We start from the raw sequence: 15291 nt of genomic DNA on the forward strand, positions 1-15291 counted from the left end.
AATGTGATTTACCACAACACCCTGTTCACAGAGGATTGCAGGATATCATAGGGATTTCACAGTAAAATATTATTATTTTTTTCTTGTTTAACAAACCCTTTCAAATGTGGTTCACAAAACATCAATTAAAAAAAATTGATCAGCTAAGACCAGCTAGATCACCTTAAAAATTTGCCCAAACCATGGCCAGGCTGGGAGACCAGCTAAACCCAGACAACTAGCTTAAGTTGGTTTTAGCATTTTTTTAAATATATTTTAAGCAAATATTTACTGCACTTTGTTAATGTATACTATAGTATTCTAAAGTAGCCTATTAACTAAGAATTGATAAGCTAGTAAATGCTAGTTTATAAAACACGATAGTATGTAGGAATTTTTCCACAGTTTACAATAGTAGATACTTACTGAATGTTTACTGATACTGCTGAATTTTTTCATGTGAGAAATCCCAGAGAAATTGGACATTTTAACTTATAATACTACTCTTAACAAGCTAAATATTCACTCCTCACCAGTGAGCGGCGTTCTTTTGTCAGGTATGACTGAGCAGAGCAAAGCACGTCAAAACATCGCGAGAAGAGGACATCAAAATATCGCGAGAAGATGACATCAAAACATCGCGAGAACGCAGCGTGAATGGGAAAGCATGACAGCGGCGTGCTACGGCGAACAGACAAGCTTCAGAACTGATTAAATAACTAAATAAAACTTTATCAACTTTGTTTTCATTTTAAAGATACGAGTTTGAAACCACCAACGCCAAAATGAGTTTACTCGCCAAAATCGCAGAAATCGAGAACGAGGTGAGTTGTCAGAGAGAGACTGTATGGAGTAACTTAGGGCCATTAGCATATTAGCGCCATAGTGAATCCTGTTAAACTGATATACTTAACATTAATTTAACAATAAAAAAAGTTAAATCGTACATGTTTATTTTCGTCGTATTGATACGTCATTGCAAATGTGCTGTTTTTTTACGTGTTGCAGATGGCTCGTACTCAAAAGAACAAGGCCACAGCTCATCATCTGGGTCTGTTGAAGGCAAGATTAGCTAAACTGAAGAGAGAGCTCATCACTCCTAAAGGAGGCAGTGGAGGAGGCGCTGGAGAGGGTTTGTAAATTGATAACATCACGTGCATCACATCTTGGGTCACTTAAGCAAAATATAAAATAGCAATAGGGCACACTGGGTAACTCTATTATGCTATAAAATCGACTAAACAAATTATATAGGTACTTAGTTGACTTGGACACTGTGAGATTCAGTTTTTGTATACTAAGCAAAATTTCAACTGATCTTGACACTTTCAATTGCTTGGAAAGTAACAGGGACTAAAAAAGCTGCATTGTTTTTTGTTTGATTGGTTTGTTGTTGACAAATGTCAAAACGGGCCAATAAAATCATTTCAGTTCATCTCTATTGCTAATAATACCGTACCTTTCAAATGTATATCTATATGTAATGAATTGCAGGGTGTTGGCAAGTGATGGATCGTCATTTATCGCTGCTATTTTTTATACAGGTTTTGATGTGGCAAAAACTGGTGATGCCCGAATAGGTTTTGTTGGTTTCCCTTCAGTCGGCAAGTCAACTCTTCTGAGTAACTTGGCTGGGGTTTATTCTGAGGTAGCCGCCTATGAATTCACCACACTGACAACTGTACCCGGTGTCATCCGATATAAAGGAGCCAAAATCCAGGTACAGGTTCTTGCATTTGCACCACAAGTCGTCTTGTAGCTCAGTTGGTAGAGCATTGTGTCATGGGCCATAATTTCGAAACCGCATAGTGATAGAAGTGATGTATAGATTGAATTCACTTTTAAAGTCGCTTTAGATAAAAGCGTAATATGAATCGATTCCAACTGTAAATGCATATTTATTATATACCTTGAGTTTTTCATAAAGGTGTATTTCAGTTTCCTGTTGATCGAGTGGAGCTTTGTAGTTGTCAGACTAATAAATCTAAAACTCTGTGCTTCAATAATGTACTAACTATCAAATGATTGCAATTTTATAGCAGTCAGCAGTAAAATTTCATAATTGTAAGAGCTCTTGTTTTTTTTTAGCTTCTGGATCTCCCAGGTATCATTGAGGGAGCCAAAGATGGCAAAGGCCGAGGACGTCAAGTTATTGCTGGTAATTTGAGTCATGCAGTCTCATCACCTGCACACGTTTTATTCCAGTCACATCTTTTCTCTGATCTCAGTGTTCCTCTCATCTTGCCAACAGTTGCCCGCACTTGTAATCTCATCCTGATTGTCTTGGACGTTTTGAAGCCTCTTGGGCACAAGAAACTTATTGAGCATGAGCTGGAAGGTTTTGGCATCCGCCTCAACAAGAAACCACCAAATATCGGCTTCAAAAAGAAAGACAAGGGTGGAATCAACTTTACTGCCACTGTAAGAAATCGTGTGCATTTAAAGGGCCAGTTCACTAAAAAAGAAATAATCTCAATTGCCTGCATATTGTTCAAAACTAGTTGCATTACACCCTTTAAGTAGTGCAAATTAAACAAATAATGACAATTTCATATAATTATAATTTTATAAAAAACAGATCAACAAATAATGAATATAAAAAATATTATATATGAATAATATAACAAAATAATCTCTTTAAAACCTTAAAGTTCAAAAAAAATTTTGTTAAAAAAAAGCATTTCAGTTTTTAAATACAAAGGCACAAAAAAATGTGTTGCCACAATGTAGTAAAATAAGATAAATGAGAGACTTAACCATTGTGTTCTTTGGGGTGACGCGTCTTCAAATGCTATATTAAGTTACTTGTTTTAAAGTTACTAATACTTATGCCACTCATCGAAATTGCAGCATGGCATATGAGACATGTCGGCATTTTACTAGTCTAAAAAATACTGCCAAACAGCAGACATACAGCTAGCACGTTTCCATTTCTTCTTAGCTGCTCTAAACAGTGGTTGCTTGTGGAAAATTGCTGGGATCTCATTTATAAAACTGTTTAGAATCCTTACTAAAAGTCTACGTACGCACAAAAGCCAAAAATGGCATTCGCTAAAAAATATTAAGACTTATAAAATTAAACAATGTCCCTTTATAAATTGCAGATCATCTTCAAGTGTGTGTACATGAATCATCCTCAGATCCAACTCTTCAAGCCCATTCTCCCGTCAAGTTTTTTTTATAGATCACAACCTTTGCGTGGGAAAAGAAATATATATAAAAAAGAAATATATAGAAAAACTCCAATGGTTAAAGGTCACTTAATGTCAAGAAGATCATCATTAAAAGATGTGAATTTGTGCACTATAAGTTCCAAAAAACACCTTGTGTCGACTAACAAGTTTAGCTCTTTCCCTGCTATTGACACGTTAATTCATCAATTAAGAGAAAACGCTTTCCTGCCAATGACATGTTTTTTCCAGCAATCCCTATTTCCGCTGTATGAGTGAAAGATGAAACCGTTTTTTTTTAAGCAGAGGGTCTGTTTTTTCATTTGATATATTGTATGTTTATATATTTAAAGAAAAAGATTTTCTGGAAGGCATTAAACTTTTGTGAAAATCGTAAAAAATGCTGACGCTGGCAACCTTTTAAAAAAATGCTGGGGGAAGAGTTAAGGGGCTTTCCTTGCCATTAATGCTTGGATAACATGCCTGCGTCTCCTTCAATTCAAAATAATCCTAGTGGGGCATCCTTCACCATGACCTTTGGAATAACTCTTCACAAGAGCAAAAGTAACATTTTAATTACACAAGACAGGGGTTTTCAAACTTTTTTTGTCAGCCGAACCCCCTTGACCTAAAATATTTACTTAAAGCCCCCTGAAATTTTAACCTTAATTTCAATGAAACAGAAGTAGCGATTGTCTTATTTTCCCCGTTGTGACGTATATGACGCGTCTGAAATTAGAAAAAAGGTAGGGTGGCTCTTGAATTTGTCCATCAAGAATTGATAGGATCGATGGAAGTTGGGTCATGTTGCTAATCGCTGGATCTTTCCCCGACCCCGCCCTCTTGCCAATCCCCGTGACCAGAAATAAAGAGAGATTGTTTCGAGAAAGGGGAGGTGATTAGCATTTTTGTTTAAAGATTATGAGGGCCCATATTCTTATAAAAATTATGAAGTCATTTGGAATATTGTGGCATTTGTTATTTGCAAAAGAAATAAAAGGTTTTCATTTCAATTTCTTTGTTACTTCAAACATTTTTAATTTATTTTCATCCGTTTAAAAGTTTATATCAGTAGTATTTTACATAAATACATAGTTATTACCTATTACTGGACCTTCAACTCGTAGTTTTATGTAACGTATCTGTCCATTTAGCACAAGTTCTCAATTTTCTGATATATTGTGATGTTGTGTAATTGTCACGTGACATGCAGATTAGATTGTAAGTAATACCTGAATTATTTCTTTTTTTCTTTTTAAATTTTTTGTAATGAATGAATTACTTTTAGACAACTGAAGAACCCCTTGCAATTCCCCCATAAACCACAAGGGGTTTGCAAACCCCAGTTTGTTGAATCACCAAGCAGCTCTTTTCCATACAATACCAGTATAAGCCCCTTAAATGATAAAAACAGCATGCAGTCATGAAAAAAAGAGTCACTTATACGCCATACTATTAAGTAATTTTAAGTTGTGTGTGTGAAACGTATATGATTTTAAGTTTCTGTAATGTAATGTACACCAGATGGCACCATTCATTCCTATTTGTTGTCAGGAAATAGACAGCATGAAGATTTTTCCTTTAATTTCAAATTGTCTGTCCTAATGCAAAACGGTTGCAATAACCATTTCCATCACGCTTCTCTTTCCTAGTGCGCCCAAAGTGAACTGGACTTGGAGACGGTGAAGAGCATCCTCTCCGAGTACAAGATTCACAATGCTGATATAACTCTGCGAGGCGACTGCACCGCAGACGATCTCATTGACGTGGTGGAGGGAAACCGGTAGGACTGTATTGAATTTAACCATCACCTTAAATCATTCAAACATGGAAGTTTTTGGATTGAATCCAGTTTTTTATTTTTTCCCCCAGGGTTTACATCCCCTGCATTTACGTCTTAAACAAAATCGACCAGATTTCCATCGAGGAGCTGGACGTTATCTACAAAATCCCTCACTGCGTGCCAATCTCAGCACATCACCGCTGGAACTTCGACGATCTGCTCGAGAGGATCTGGGACTACCTGCATCTAGTGCGCATGTGAGTTAAACACTTTAATGTTAAAGCAGTGGATCACAATGCTGTTTAAAGAATTATGTTTTATACATAATATCATGTTACATAGTGTAAAAACCGTTTTGTGAAAATATAACTTTGATATCTTTAATATTGACTGAGTAAGGCCATGTATGAAATCAAATTTTGGTGCTCCCAACCTCTTTATTAGGAACACAGATGCTTTCATAACAGTTAAGCTATTCCATGTATTTACAATGGGTTATTCATTATGGTTGTATATGGTTGCATTTTATTAAGCTACCTAAAAATCAATGTACTAATTTACTGTAATAACGAAATCCAGTACATTATAGTAATGAGAATCCAATCTAACGTCCAGTGCTATTGACGTTAACAAATATCGACAGCCCACAGTCGAATGTATTGTAATATTGATTCATATTTCACAGCTACACGAAACCAAAAGGACAGCTTCCTGATTACACATCACCTGTAGTACTGCCAGATGGAAAGACAGCTGTTGAGGACTTCTGCTTAAAGATCCATAAAAATCTAATCAAAGAGTTCAAATAGTAAGTGATGACTTCCTACCCGATCCACTGATAACATTGCAATGCCTCATTCGGATTTAGTGTAACAAAGCAAGTATGATTATGTACGTCATTATTTTGTATTGGGATTCAGTGATTAAGAATTATGCACAAGGTATCTGATTTAAATTCTCGGGAGTAAGTTTCTCTGATGTCACTACGGCACAAGTTATCTTTATTTTGTTCAAGGTTAGTACAGCGTGTTACATTTATTGATAATATCTTGTTTCTAAAGTTTGCCATTTGCAAGATGTGAGAACATAAGCTGTATGTTGTATTTGTTTCTTTTTTTGGAATTCAATAGTTGTTTTTATTATATAATTTTTTTAAGTAGCAGCTTTTGTTTATTTTTCAAAATTCGATCCAAATCTTAATTTACATAGTAATTGAATACACACAGAAAAAAGTGGGAGCTAAATCACAAGCAGTGAATAAAAAATGAAATAATACAAGGGGATCCTTTTGATTTAAAAATCAAATTTTAATTTATAAATGCATTACGTTTCAAAACCGTGTGTGTTAGACGCTTAAACCTGCTGTGTTAAAACATTCCTAACGTCATCGATTTCCTCTCTCCGCAGTGCGTTGGTGTGGGGGTCGTCTGTAAAGCACAACCCGCAGAAAGTCGGCAAAGATCACGTGATGGAAGACGAGGATGTGATTCAGCTAGTGAAGAAATAAAAAGACTGGTGTTTTGCATGATCATTACACATCAAGGAAGAAGTTATAAGACATTTCCAAATGCCCCGAAGGTTCCCACGGCACCTTTCCTGTTTTTCAGCTTTCATTTTAAGACACGGACGTATAAATGGACACATTGTTAATCTGACTCATTTTGGATTACCATCAGATATTTGAATGCAGATGTTGTTATGAAAGTGTTAAATAAAACTCTGGAATGAAAATCAATAAACGTCAATATGTGAGACTGATATATGACGCCGTTCATTTGAGCTGATAGAAGTCGTACTGCTGAATTTTCGGCATGTTTAGTGGTTGACAAGGAATTATTGAGATGTCTAGGGTCCGTATGGTTACTCGAGTAGTCTGGTGACTGCATATAACACCCTCCCCCTCTCTGATAATCAATCACTGGGATAACCAGGCCACTTAGAGGATGAAATGGATGAGGAATAATACACACCCATTCAAAGCCACTGATGCCCTTAAACTGCCCCACTCACTAGGGACATTTGACATTATGCGTGACGGGTGCAAGCTCACTCGAAGGTTAATCAGCCAAAAAGCCTTTTTTCTTGCGTCTTGGTTTTGCACTGAAATTAATTTGGCAGTGCTTAATTTTTTTATTTCGTAGTATTCTGGGTTTGCAATGGTAAAAAAAATCTGGAAATTAGGTTTGAAATGAATAAAAATATGTTGGTAGTAAATGTGTGTGTTATATAATTGAATATGGTTATGTAAATTACAATTTAAATAAATATATATTAATATAAATGGTGAAATACAATAAATATGCACATATAGCTCTGGAAGAAATTAAGAAACACTGTTTGAATGTCAAAATGTTTAATTTGCAAAAAAGTAGTAGAAATAAGTAACCCAACAGCAATGTGAGAGACAGAGAGCATGCACACAAAGCTGTGATACAATTTTAGAGTTATTACATCAAATCAATTTATAAACTCAAATGCATGCAAAACGTATGTATTGTGGTTTAAAAATGAGTGTAAATTCATTTTCTTTGCAGTATTTGAGAAATCTTTAGTTATTTTGACCAATTTGTCAATTTTCATTCCAATCGGTTCTCATTTTATGCAAATAAACATTATTTTATTGGAATTTGAGAGATGTAATTAATTTACAGAATGAAACAAAAATAATAATTTTATCCAAATGCATACAAAAAAAAGTACCGTAATAAAAAAATGAAAATAATTTTGTATTAATATCTTTTCCAGAGCTTGATATACTGAATCTCCCTTATTACAATTTATTTATATTTATTATCTATATATATTACAATTAGTATATAAATTAAAGTCTTGTATAATAAACATTAATTTAACTAGAATGAATTAAGCTTGGTTAATGTGCATTCATACATTTACTACCATTCAATATTTATTCATAATAAATTAATGCAAACGTTTGAGTGTTCTAACATTAAAAATATATAAATAAATAAATAATATATAAATAAATATGCTGCACAAATATTGGTTATTAAATAATAGTATTTTTAGTAGTAAAAACCATTATGTACAACAAACCATCTTATTTTAAAGTGTTATACATTTTTGTGCCCTAATATAAATATTGTGTGTAGAAATTACTGTAAGAGAATGTAATTGATAGATTTTTTTTAAACATTTTTAAGTAATCAGAAAATTAAATGGAAATTTATTGATCAAAAGGTGCGGAAACCTTACAATAAAGCTCTTCTTGTGACAGAAAATATTTACAAGATATCCGCGTTATTTCACAGTGCAAATTCTTAGTTAATTGACAGTGGTGAAGCTAAGTCTTCCCTAAATAAATTTGATAAGTAAGCCGTGCTTACAGATAAACCTTTCCACAACCCTCCGAACAGCAGACGCATTGGACATTTTCTTGCCATTCTTCTTTCAAGGTTATCCAGATCTAATGTCTCACATTTATAAAACTGATCGCAAAACCTCAAACCAGTGGCCCTGTTTAGAAAACAAAAAATTGGAGATAGTTTAAGATGATTAACTTTTTTAAAAGTAAAGCATAATTTAAAGATCACCAATGGGAATGGAAAGTGTGGCCTCAGCATAAAAGTAAAATGTAATATAGATGTTGGGGTTATTGGGTTCATTGGGATGAAATGGAGGCAAATTCAGCCGCTGCTCGGAGCGCATTTTTTCAGACGGTATAGGGACATATGCCAATGGCAGAGTAGCTGTAGTCGCCCAACAAGCTCCGCCCTTCCCCCACCCATCATCCCCTGCTGCACTTTTCCCTGTAAATTATAGCAGCACTTTAGCTAATGAAAGAGTTGAAGTCCGAGCACTAATAAAAGCCATTAAGTGAATAAAGCGCTTCCCCCTCTAACAAAATTAAAGAATTTAGCCCCCCTCCCAAAAGGGAGGACTCTGTATTAATATTTATGAATTGCGGAACTAGGCCCTCAACCCCTTCCCAATGACAAGTATCCTGGCCCACACCACCCAACTTCTCGTCAGTAACCCACCTATCCTGGGTGATATTGTATGACCCCCCCTCGCGAGGCGGAGGGAGGGGCGGAGTATGGGGGTGTTGGAGGAGAGACATCCTGGACAGTTTGCCTTCAGTCCGACTAACAAGTCCAGTTCAGACGACCAGCTCCGAGCAGCAACTCCTTTTCGTCCTCAAGCGGTCTTAGTCGCCAACGGGGCGAGAGCAAGAGGCATCAGGCGAAGATTGTCTTTGAGGGCACCCATCCTTGTGGTGACCTGTTGGATGGTTCTCAGCAAGACATTGAGGTGAGAACACCAAATGCGCTCAACTGTTGAATATCTAACTTTTCTTCTTTTCTTCATGCTTTTGATTATTTGTTGAAACAGCTTCATTAAAATCTAGAAATTTCTTTGCTCATTTTTAGTTTTTTTGGTGAGACAGTTTTTAAAATAGCAGGATTTTTAATACGGAGCACGATGCAGTCCAAAATGCGCAACAACCAACTGGTAAGACCTTAATTTGTTACGCAAGTCTTGTAGGAGGTTCTGTGAAATGTCAAACGTTCCTCGAAACAATAGTAGAACTTAGGAGTAGATGTGCCAGTCCATTTTTCTATCCAAATCCTCTTTAACCTCACATCCCATCTTTGTCTGTCTGGTGCCATCCATTCTCCATCCTAACGTCTTAAACCATCATCCTCAATGTTTGTTCCCTTCCATTTCATCATGCTAAGTAGTTCAGTTGTTTGACCTTTAGAGTTAATTAGCGCACCCATTTTTCCCATTCCTGCTAAAATGTCCCATGGGACATGGCAAGTACGAGGGTAACAAGATTACCTCCCAGATGGATGGGCAGATTCTGAGGCAGGTTTATTGGAGATGTTTGGAAACCACAATAGTTTTTAATAGAATTAGTGTTTTCTCTATTAGAATTAGTGTGAAAATGTAACAATCCAAAAAGCTCCAAAATTTAGATAATACCGTCAGTCAGCCGTCTCGAGTCCTTTCAGTCTATTTGGGCAAACCTTTGGGAAATGAAGACCTATAGATGCGCCTTAACAAGACAACCATTCCTCAAACAAACTCTATTTGTATAGATTTTCTGAAAATGTAAAGATAAACTTATTTGATTACCAGAACCACTCATGTATTACCACACTCTGAACTACATTGAACTTTTATTTCGTTATTTAACTGAAATTTTGGAGCCTTGTCGATTGGTTATCATATACGTATAGTAGGGTGGCGTACGATCGATTTTCGAAAGGGGTGGGGTTTGACACAGTTTTGCGCAGAAAGGGCGGTGCCCACGTATCTCTGCAGCAAGAAGGCGACCTATGACTAATCTCTTCTCTTTTTTTAATTTTCCAGACATCTTTAGTCGCAGTCTATCACAAACACCTCATCCCCCAACTGTGTGAGACACAGACGCTCTTGGGGCGTCACCTGCAAAGACCTCTGTGATGCCGATTTTTTCCAATTTCCCATTTTGGAGAACCTGAATACGATTCTGAAGCGAATACTTACAGCGTCGAAAGATTGTAGAAGTGGACACCAATTATTTGATAGTCTTTTTGAATCGACTTTACCTGTTGATATGACTTCTACCTCAAGAAGACCTGGAGCCTTGACCTGTTTCCAGACTACATATTTATATCTGCATGATTTTATCTTCATGATTCAGATTTTTTTCTCTGACCTGATTCTCTGCCCAGGACACCATTGTGCTTGATCTAACCATGCAGTTCCCTTTCTGTCCATGGTTGTGCCAAGCACTTTGGTGACTTGTGTGCATTTTCTTCTGTTGCAGTTTCCTATTTATCTTTCAGTTTCTTTTTGATGTATTTTGGATCCAAACAACCAAACCTCATGCAGCAGCCTGTCGCAGTGTATCTCTGTTGTCCCGAAGCAATTTAACGAATAAAAGACCAAGACCCTTGTGTTGTTTGCTTTGTTAAAGAAATTAGGCGGCTAACATGATCCCTGTCGCTTGGAAAATTTGTGTTGAAATAGTGGAAATGGTTTTCATACTGTTGCCATCTTCAACAAAGGTCAAATCTTGGCAATCTTATCATCTATATAAAAAAAGTATGAAGGGACATAATCATTGAGGGGGACTTTATATTCAGATTAGTGGGATTTTCAACAGTAGATTCTTACATGTGTAATATTTGTTCTTGACCTTCCCTTAACATTGTGATACCCCGTCCCAGTTACATTCTCAAAAGTATGGCTTAAAAATAAGGTCCCTGTTTCAACCTATGAAATGAATTAAGATAAATCATCTACGGCAGACATATTTTGACAGCTGAAACATAAATATCATGGTTACAAGACAGAAAGTCTTGAGTAAATGTAATCTCAGATGCAGTCGGAGAGGTCATGGGCGGAGTTTACCGCAGAGTGCCACTTTCATTCAAACCCACTAGAAAAATAAACCACTCTGCATCACCATGATCGATCATATGTGTTCTCATGTAGCTCAGTGGTAAACACCCAGCGCAAAAGGTCATGAGTTTGAACCCAAGGAAAAAAATTTTTTTTTAATACAAATGTTAATATTGGTTGCAACAGTCAACAGCAGTGGTTCTCAACTCCAGTCCTCAACCCCCCTCCCAAAAATGTTTTAGATGTCTCCATATATTAAACATCTGATTCAGTTCACTTAAGTTGAGCAGTACAGTACAGGTCAAGAGTAATGAACACCATTTTGATTCTGCACCACGTGTATGGCTATTGTTTTAATAAATTCATAATCTCTCCAAGGCACCGGCCTACATTTTATAGGTGTTTATAGCACTTTATGAAGCAATTGAATACCTCAGCAGATGGTTGCTGATTCATGGATCATTCAGGAGCATAGCAACCATTATGTGGCTGATCAAATCTGTTTTAGAAATTCAGTCCATCAGTGGAAGTTCTCAGCCAATGAAAATGCACCATGAATTAAAATAAAGCCAATATTACTTTGTACTTATTATGTTGGCTTGAGAAAGCCAACATACTGTTGTTGCACTTAAACTTATTATTATTATTCTTTTTCTTCTGACCTAAAAATTTCTAACTCTAACTCCTCCTAGAGCTTTCAAGCTACAGCCACCAAACTTTGCACAGACCTTCAGTCTGATCTGAGGAGGTGTGCTATATCTTTTCTAAGGGATCGGACTTACGGTTCTCCTAAACCGTCCGATCAAACGTCCCAAAAAAGTCCCAGAGACTTACATTCATAGAATGTTTAGGCTGAGTGTTTATTTTCAAATTCTAACTGTCAACTCTCATTCATACAAATACATTACATCATCTCTCAACCTCTCTCAGTCTATCTCTGTCTCACAAAATTCACTTAATAGCACAGACAAACACAACTACACACACACACACACACACACACACACACACACACACACACACACACACACACACACACAGACACACAACCACACAGACACACAACCACACACAACTACACACAGACACACAATTACACACACAAACACAAAATTATATATAACATACTGTCACAAAAACACAGACATGCACACATGCACACATACACACACACACACACACACACACACACACACACACACACACACACACACACACACACAATCACACACAGACACACAACCACACACAGACACACAACTACACACAGACACACAATTACACACACAAACCCAAAATTATATATAACATACTGTCACAAAAACACAGACATGCACACACACACACACACACACACACACACACACACACACACACACAAAAACACACACAAACACAATCACACACAGACACAAAACCACACACAACTACACACAGACACACAATTACACACACAAACACAAAATTATATATAACATACGTCCACAAAAACACAGACTCACACACACACACACACACACACACACACACACACACACACACACACACACACACACACACACGCACACACACAAACACACACACACACACACAACCACACACAACCACACACACACACAGACACACAACCACAAAATTACACACACAAACACAATATTACACACCCAATCATACTCACACAAACACACACATAAATGTCCCAACTGCCCTAAATGCCCCATCTGCCCCATTCTGCTGCAAATGCCTCAAATAACCCAACCGCCCCATTCTGCTGCAAATGCCTCAAATAACCCAACCGCCCCATTTTGCCCCATTTGCGCCAACTGGCCAATTCTGCTCCAAATGCCTCATCTGCCCTAAATGCCCCATCTGCCCCAAATGCCCCAACTACCCAATTCTGCCCCAAATGCCCCAACTACCCTAAATGCCCCATCTGCCCCAAACACCCAATTCTGCCCCAACTGCCCTAAATGCCCCATCTGCCCCAAATGCCCCGTCTGCCCCAACTACCCAATTCTGCCTCAACTGCCCCATTCTGCCCCAACTGCCCTAAATGCCCCATCTGCCCTAAATGCCCCATCTGCCCCATTCTGCCCTAAATGCCCCAACTGCCCTAAATGCCTCAAATGCCCCAACTGCCTCATCTGCCCCATTCTGCCCCAAATGCCCTAAATGCCCCAACTGCCCTAAATGCCCCAACTGCCCTAAATGCCCCATCTGCCCTATTCTGCCCAAACTGCCCTAAATGCCTCAAATGCCCCAACTGCCTCATCTGCCCCATTCTGCCCTAAATGCCCCATCTGCCCTAAATGCCCCATCTGCCCTAAATGCCCCATTCTGCCCAAATTGCCCTAAATGCCTCAAATGCCCCAAATGCCTCATATGCCCCATTCTGCCCCAACTGCTCTAAATGCCCCAACTGCTCTAAATGCCCCATCTGCCCCAAGTGCCCCATCTGCCCCCAATTATCCAATTCTACCCCAAATGCCCCAACTACCCTAAATCCCCCATCTGCCACAAATGCCCCATTCTGCCCCAAATGCCCCATTCTGCCCCAACTAACCCATCTGCCCCAACTAACCCATCTGCCCCAACTAACTTAACTGCCCCAACTGCAGCTCCAGCTCTCAACTCTCAGACTAGGCTTTCTCAAGCCAACATAAAGTTTGTTCACAAACTTTAACCTCATCTAGTTAATATTGCTGCATATGACTTTCCATAAATTCATGTTTTTACCATCCTAAAAATAATCTCAACATTTAATCGGGATTTTGACCTATTCTGACAAACTATTAGTGCATAGTGCTCACAAAGTGTGGGAAGAGATAGTGATGGGGACGAGACAGCCTATGCCGATTCCAAGTCAAGGCCGAGTCTTTGAAGGGTTGAGACCAAGTCCTAGTGTTGTAGTTCTCGAGACCGGTCTCAAGACCACTTTTTAAAGGTCTTGGTCTCGTCCTGGAATCGACCTATTTGGTCACTTTTATTTGCTTATAGACAAAGATAAATTCCCACATATCTGCAATGCCTCTGATTATTTTATCAACTTCTCTGATGGCATACACGCACGCAACGCACGCACACGCACACACACACATACAAGAAGTGCCTTTTTATCCACATTTTATCATAAGTGTTTTAATGCAGTGACTTGCACTGGTCTGGTCTTGACTTGGTCTTGGCCTGTCTTGCTCTCGACCCTTTAAAGTCTTGGTCTTGTCTCTGTCTCTGCCTGTCTTGGTCATGACTTGGTGTTGGTTTAGGTGGTCTTGACTACAACACTAGTAGACTGTAAGGGTTAGGGAAGAGGTTTGGGTTAGTGGAATAAGTTGACATGCACCTGCAAAGATACTTAAAGACAGTTGAATGTCTGTCGAGATATCATCGCAATAAAGTGTTAGTAGATATTAAGCAGACAGTTTACTAATTCTCTAAAGATTGGTAGTTGATAAGTAGTTGCAAAGTTACTTATAATTAGTAAAATGTCTAAATAAAGTGTTACCCATAATCTCAACATTTAATCAGGATTTTGAACTATTCTGACAAACTATTAGTGCATAGTGCTCACCTCTACAAAGTGTGGGACGAGCTAGTGATGGGGATGAGACCGCCTATGCCGAGTACAAGTCAAGACCAAGTCTTTGAAGGGTCGAGACCGAGTCCGTTGGTTTTAAAATACAGTCGAGTCCGAGTCAAGACTGAGTCTAAGGAAGCAAGTCTGAGTCAAGACCGAGTCCTTTAGGAGTCGAGACCAAGACCATAAAAACATGTCAGTTTTCATATTCATGATTTAAAGGAACAGTATGTAAGAAATTTATATCAATTAATCATAAAATGGCCCTGATATGTCACTAGACATTAAGAAATAATTTTCATTTCAAATACTTATATCACTGACAACAGTGGTCTGGTCAGGATATTGTCATTTAAAAAGTGGAGTTGCAGCCCTCAACTCATGTTTATGTTGTCATTTTGTGTATTGGCCACCAGTTGTGTGATTGCAGT

General features: G+C 37.9%; 1 protein-coding gene across 1 annotated transcript; it reads left to right on the top strand.

Moving 5' to 3' along the window:
* The first annotated feature begins 602 nt into the window (after window positions 1-602).
* drg1 (developmentally regulated GTP binding protein 1) lies at window positions 603-6690 on the top strand. The gene is made up of 9 exons (XM_055208809.2): window positions 603-803; window positions 988-1111; window positions 1524-1699; window positions 2068-2137; window positions 2231-2400; window positions 4802-4932; window positions 5022-5189; window positions 5618-5740; window positions 6340-6690. Exons 1-9 carry the CDS (start codon window positions 765-767, stop codon window positions 6437-6439), a joined length of 1101 nt encoding a protein of 366 aa, XP_055064784.1. The 5' UTR covers window positions 603-764; the 3' UTR covers window positions 6440-6690.
* Window positions 6691-15291: the final 8601 nt, after the last annotated feature.

This window comes from Misgurnus anguillicaudatus, chromosome 12, assembly GCF_027580225.2.
Source record: "Misgurnus anguillicaudatus chromosome 12, ASM2758022v2, whole genome shotgun sequence".
NCBI classification, from domain to species: Eukaryota; Metazoa; Chordata; class Actinopteri; order Cypriniformes; family Cobitidae; genus Misgurnus; species Misgurnus anguillicaudatus.

Excerpts from the sequence above, each read along its gene's own strand:
- drg1 (XM_055208809.2), top strand. The coding sequence starts at position 765 with ATGAGTTTACTCGCCAAAATCGCAGAAATCGAGAACGAG. Across the intron at positions 804-987 it reads TCGCAGAAATCGAGAACGAG|ATGGCTCGTACTCAAAAGAA; the intron begins GTGAGTTGTCAG and ends TACGTGTTGCAG. Across the intron at positions 5,190-5,617 it reads TACCTGCATCTAGTGCGCAT|CTACACGAAACCAAAAGGAC; the intron begins GTGAGTTAAACA and ends CATATTTCACAG.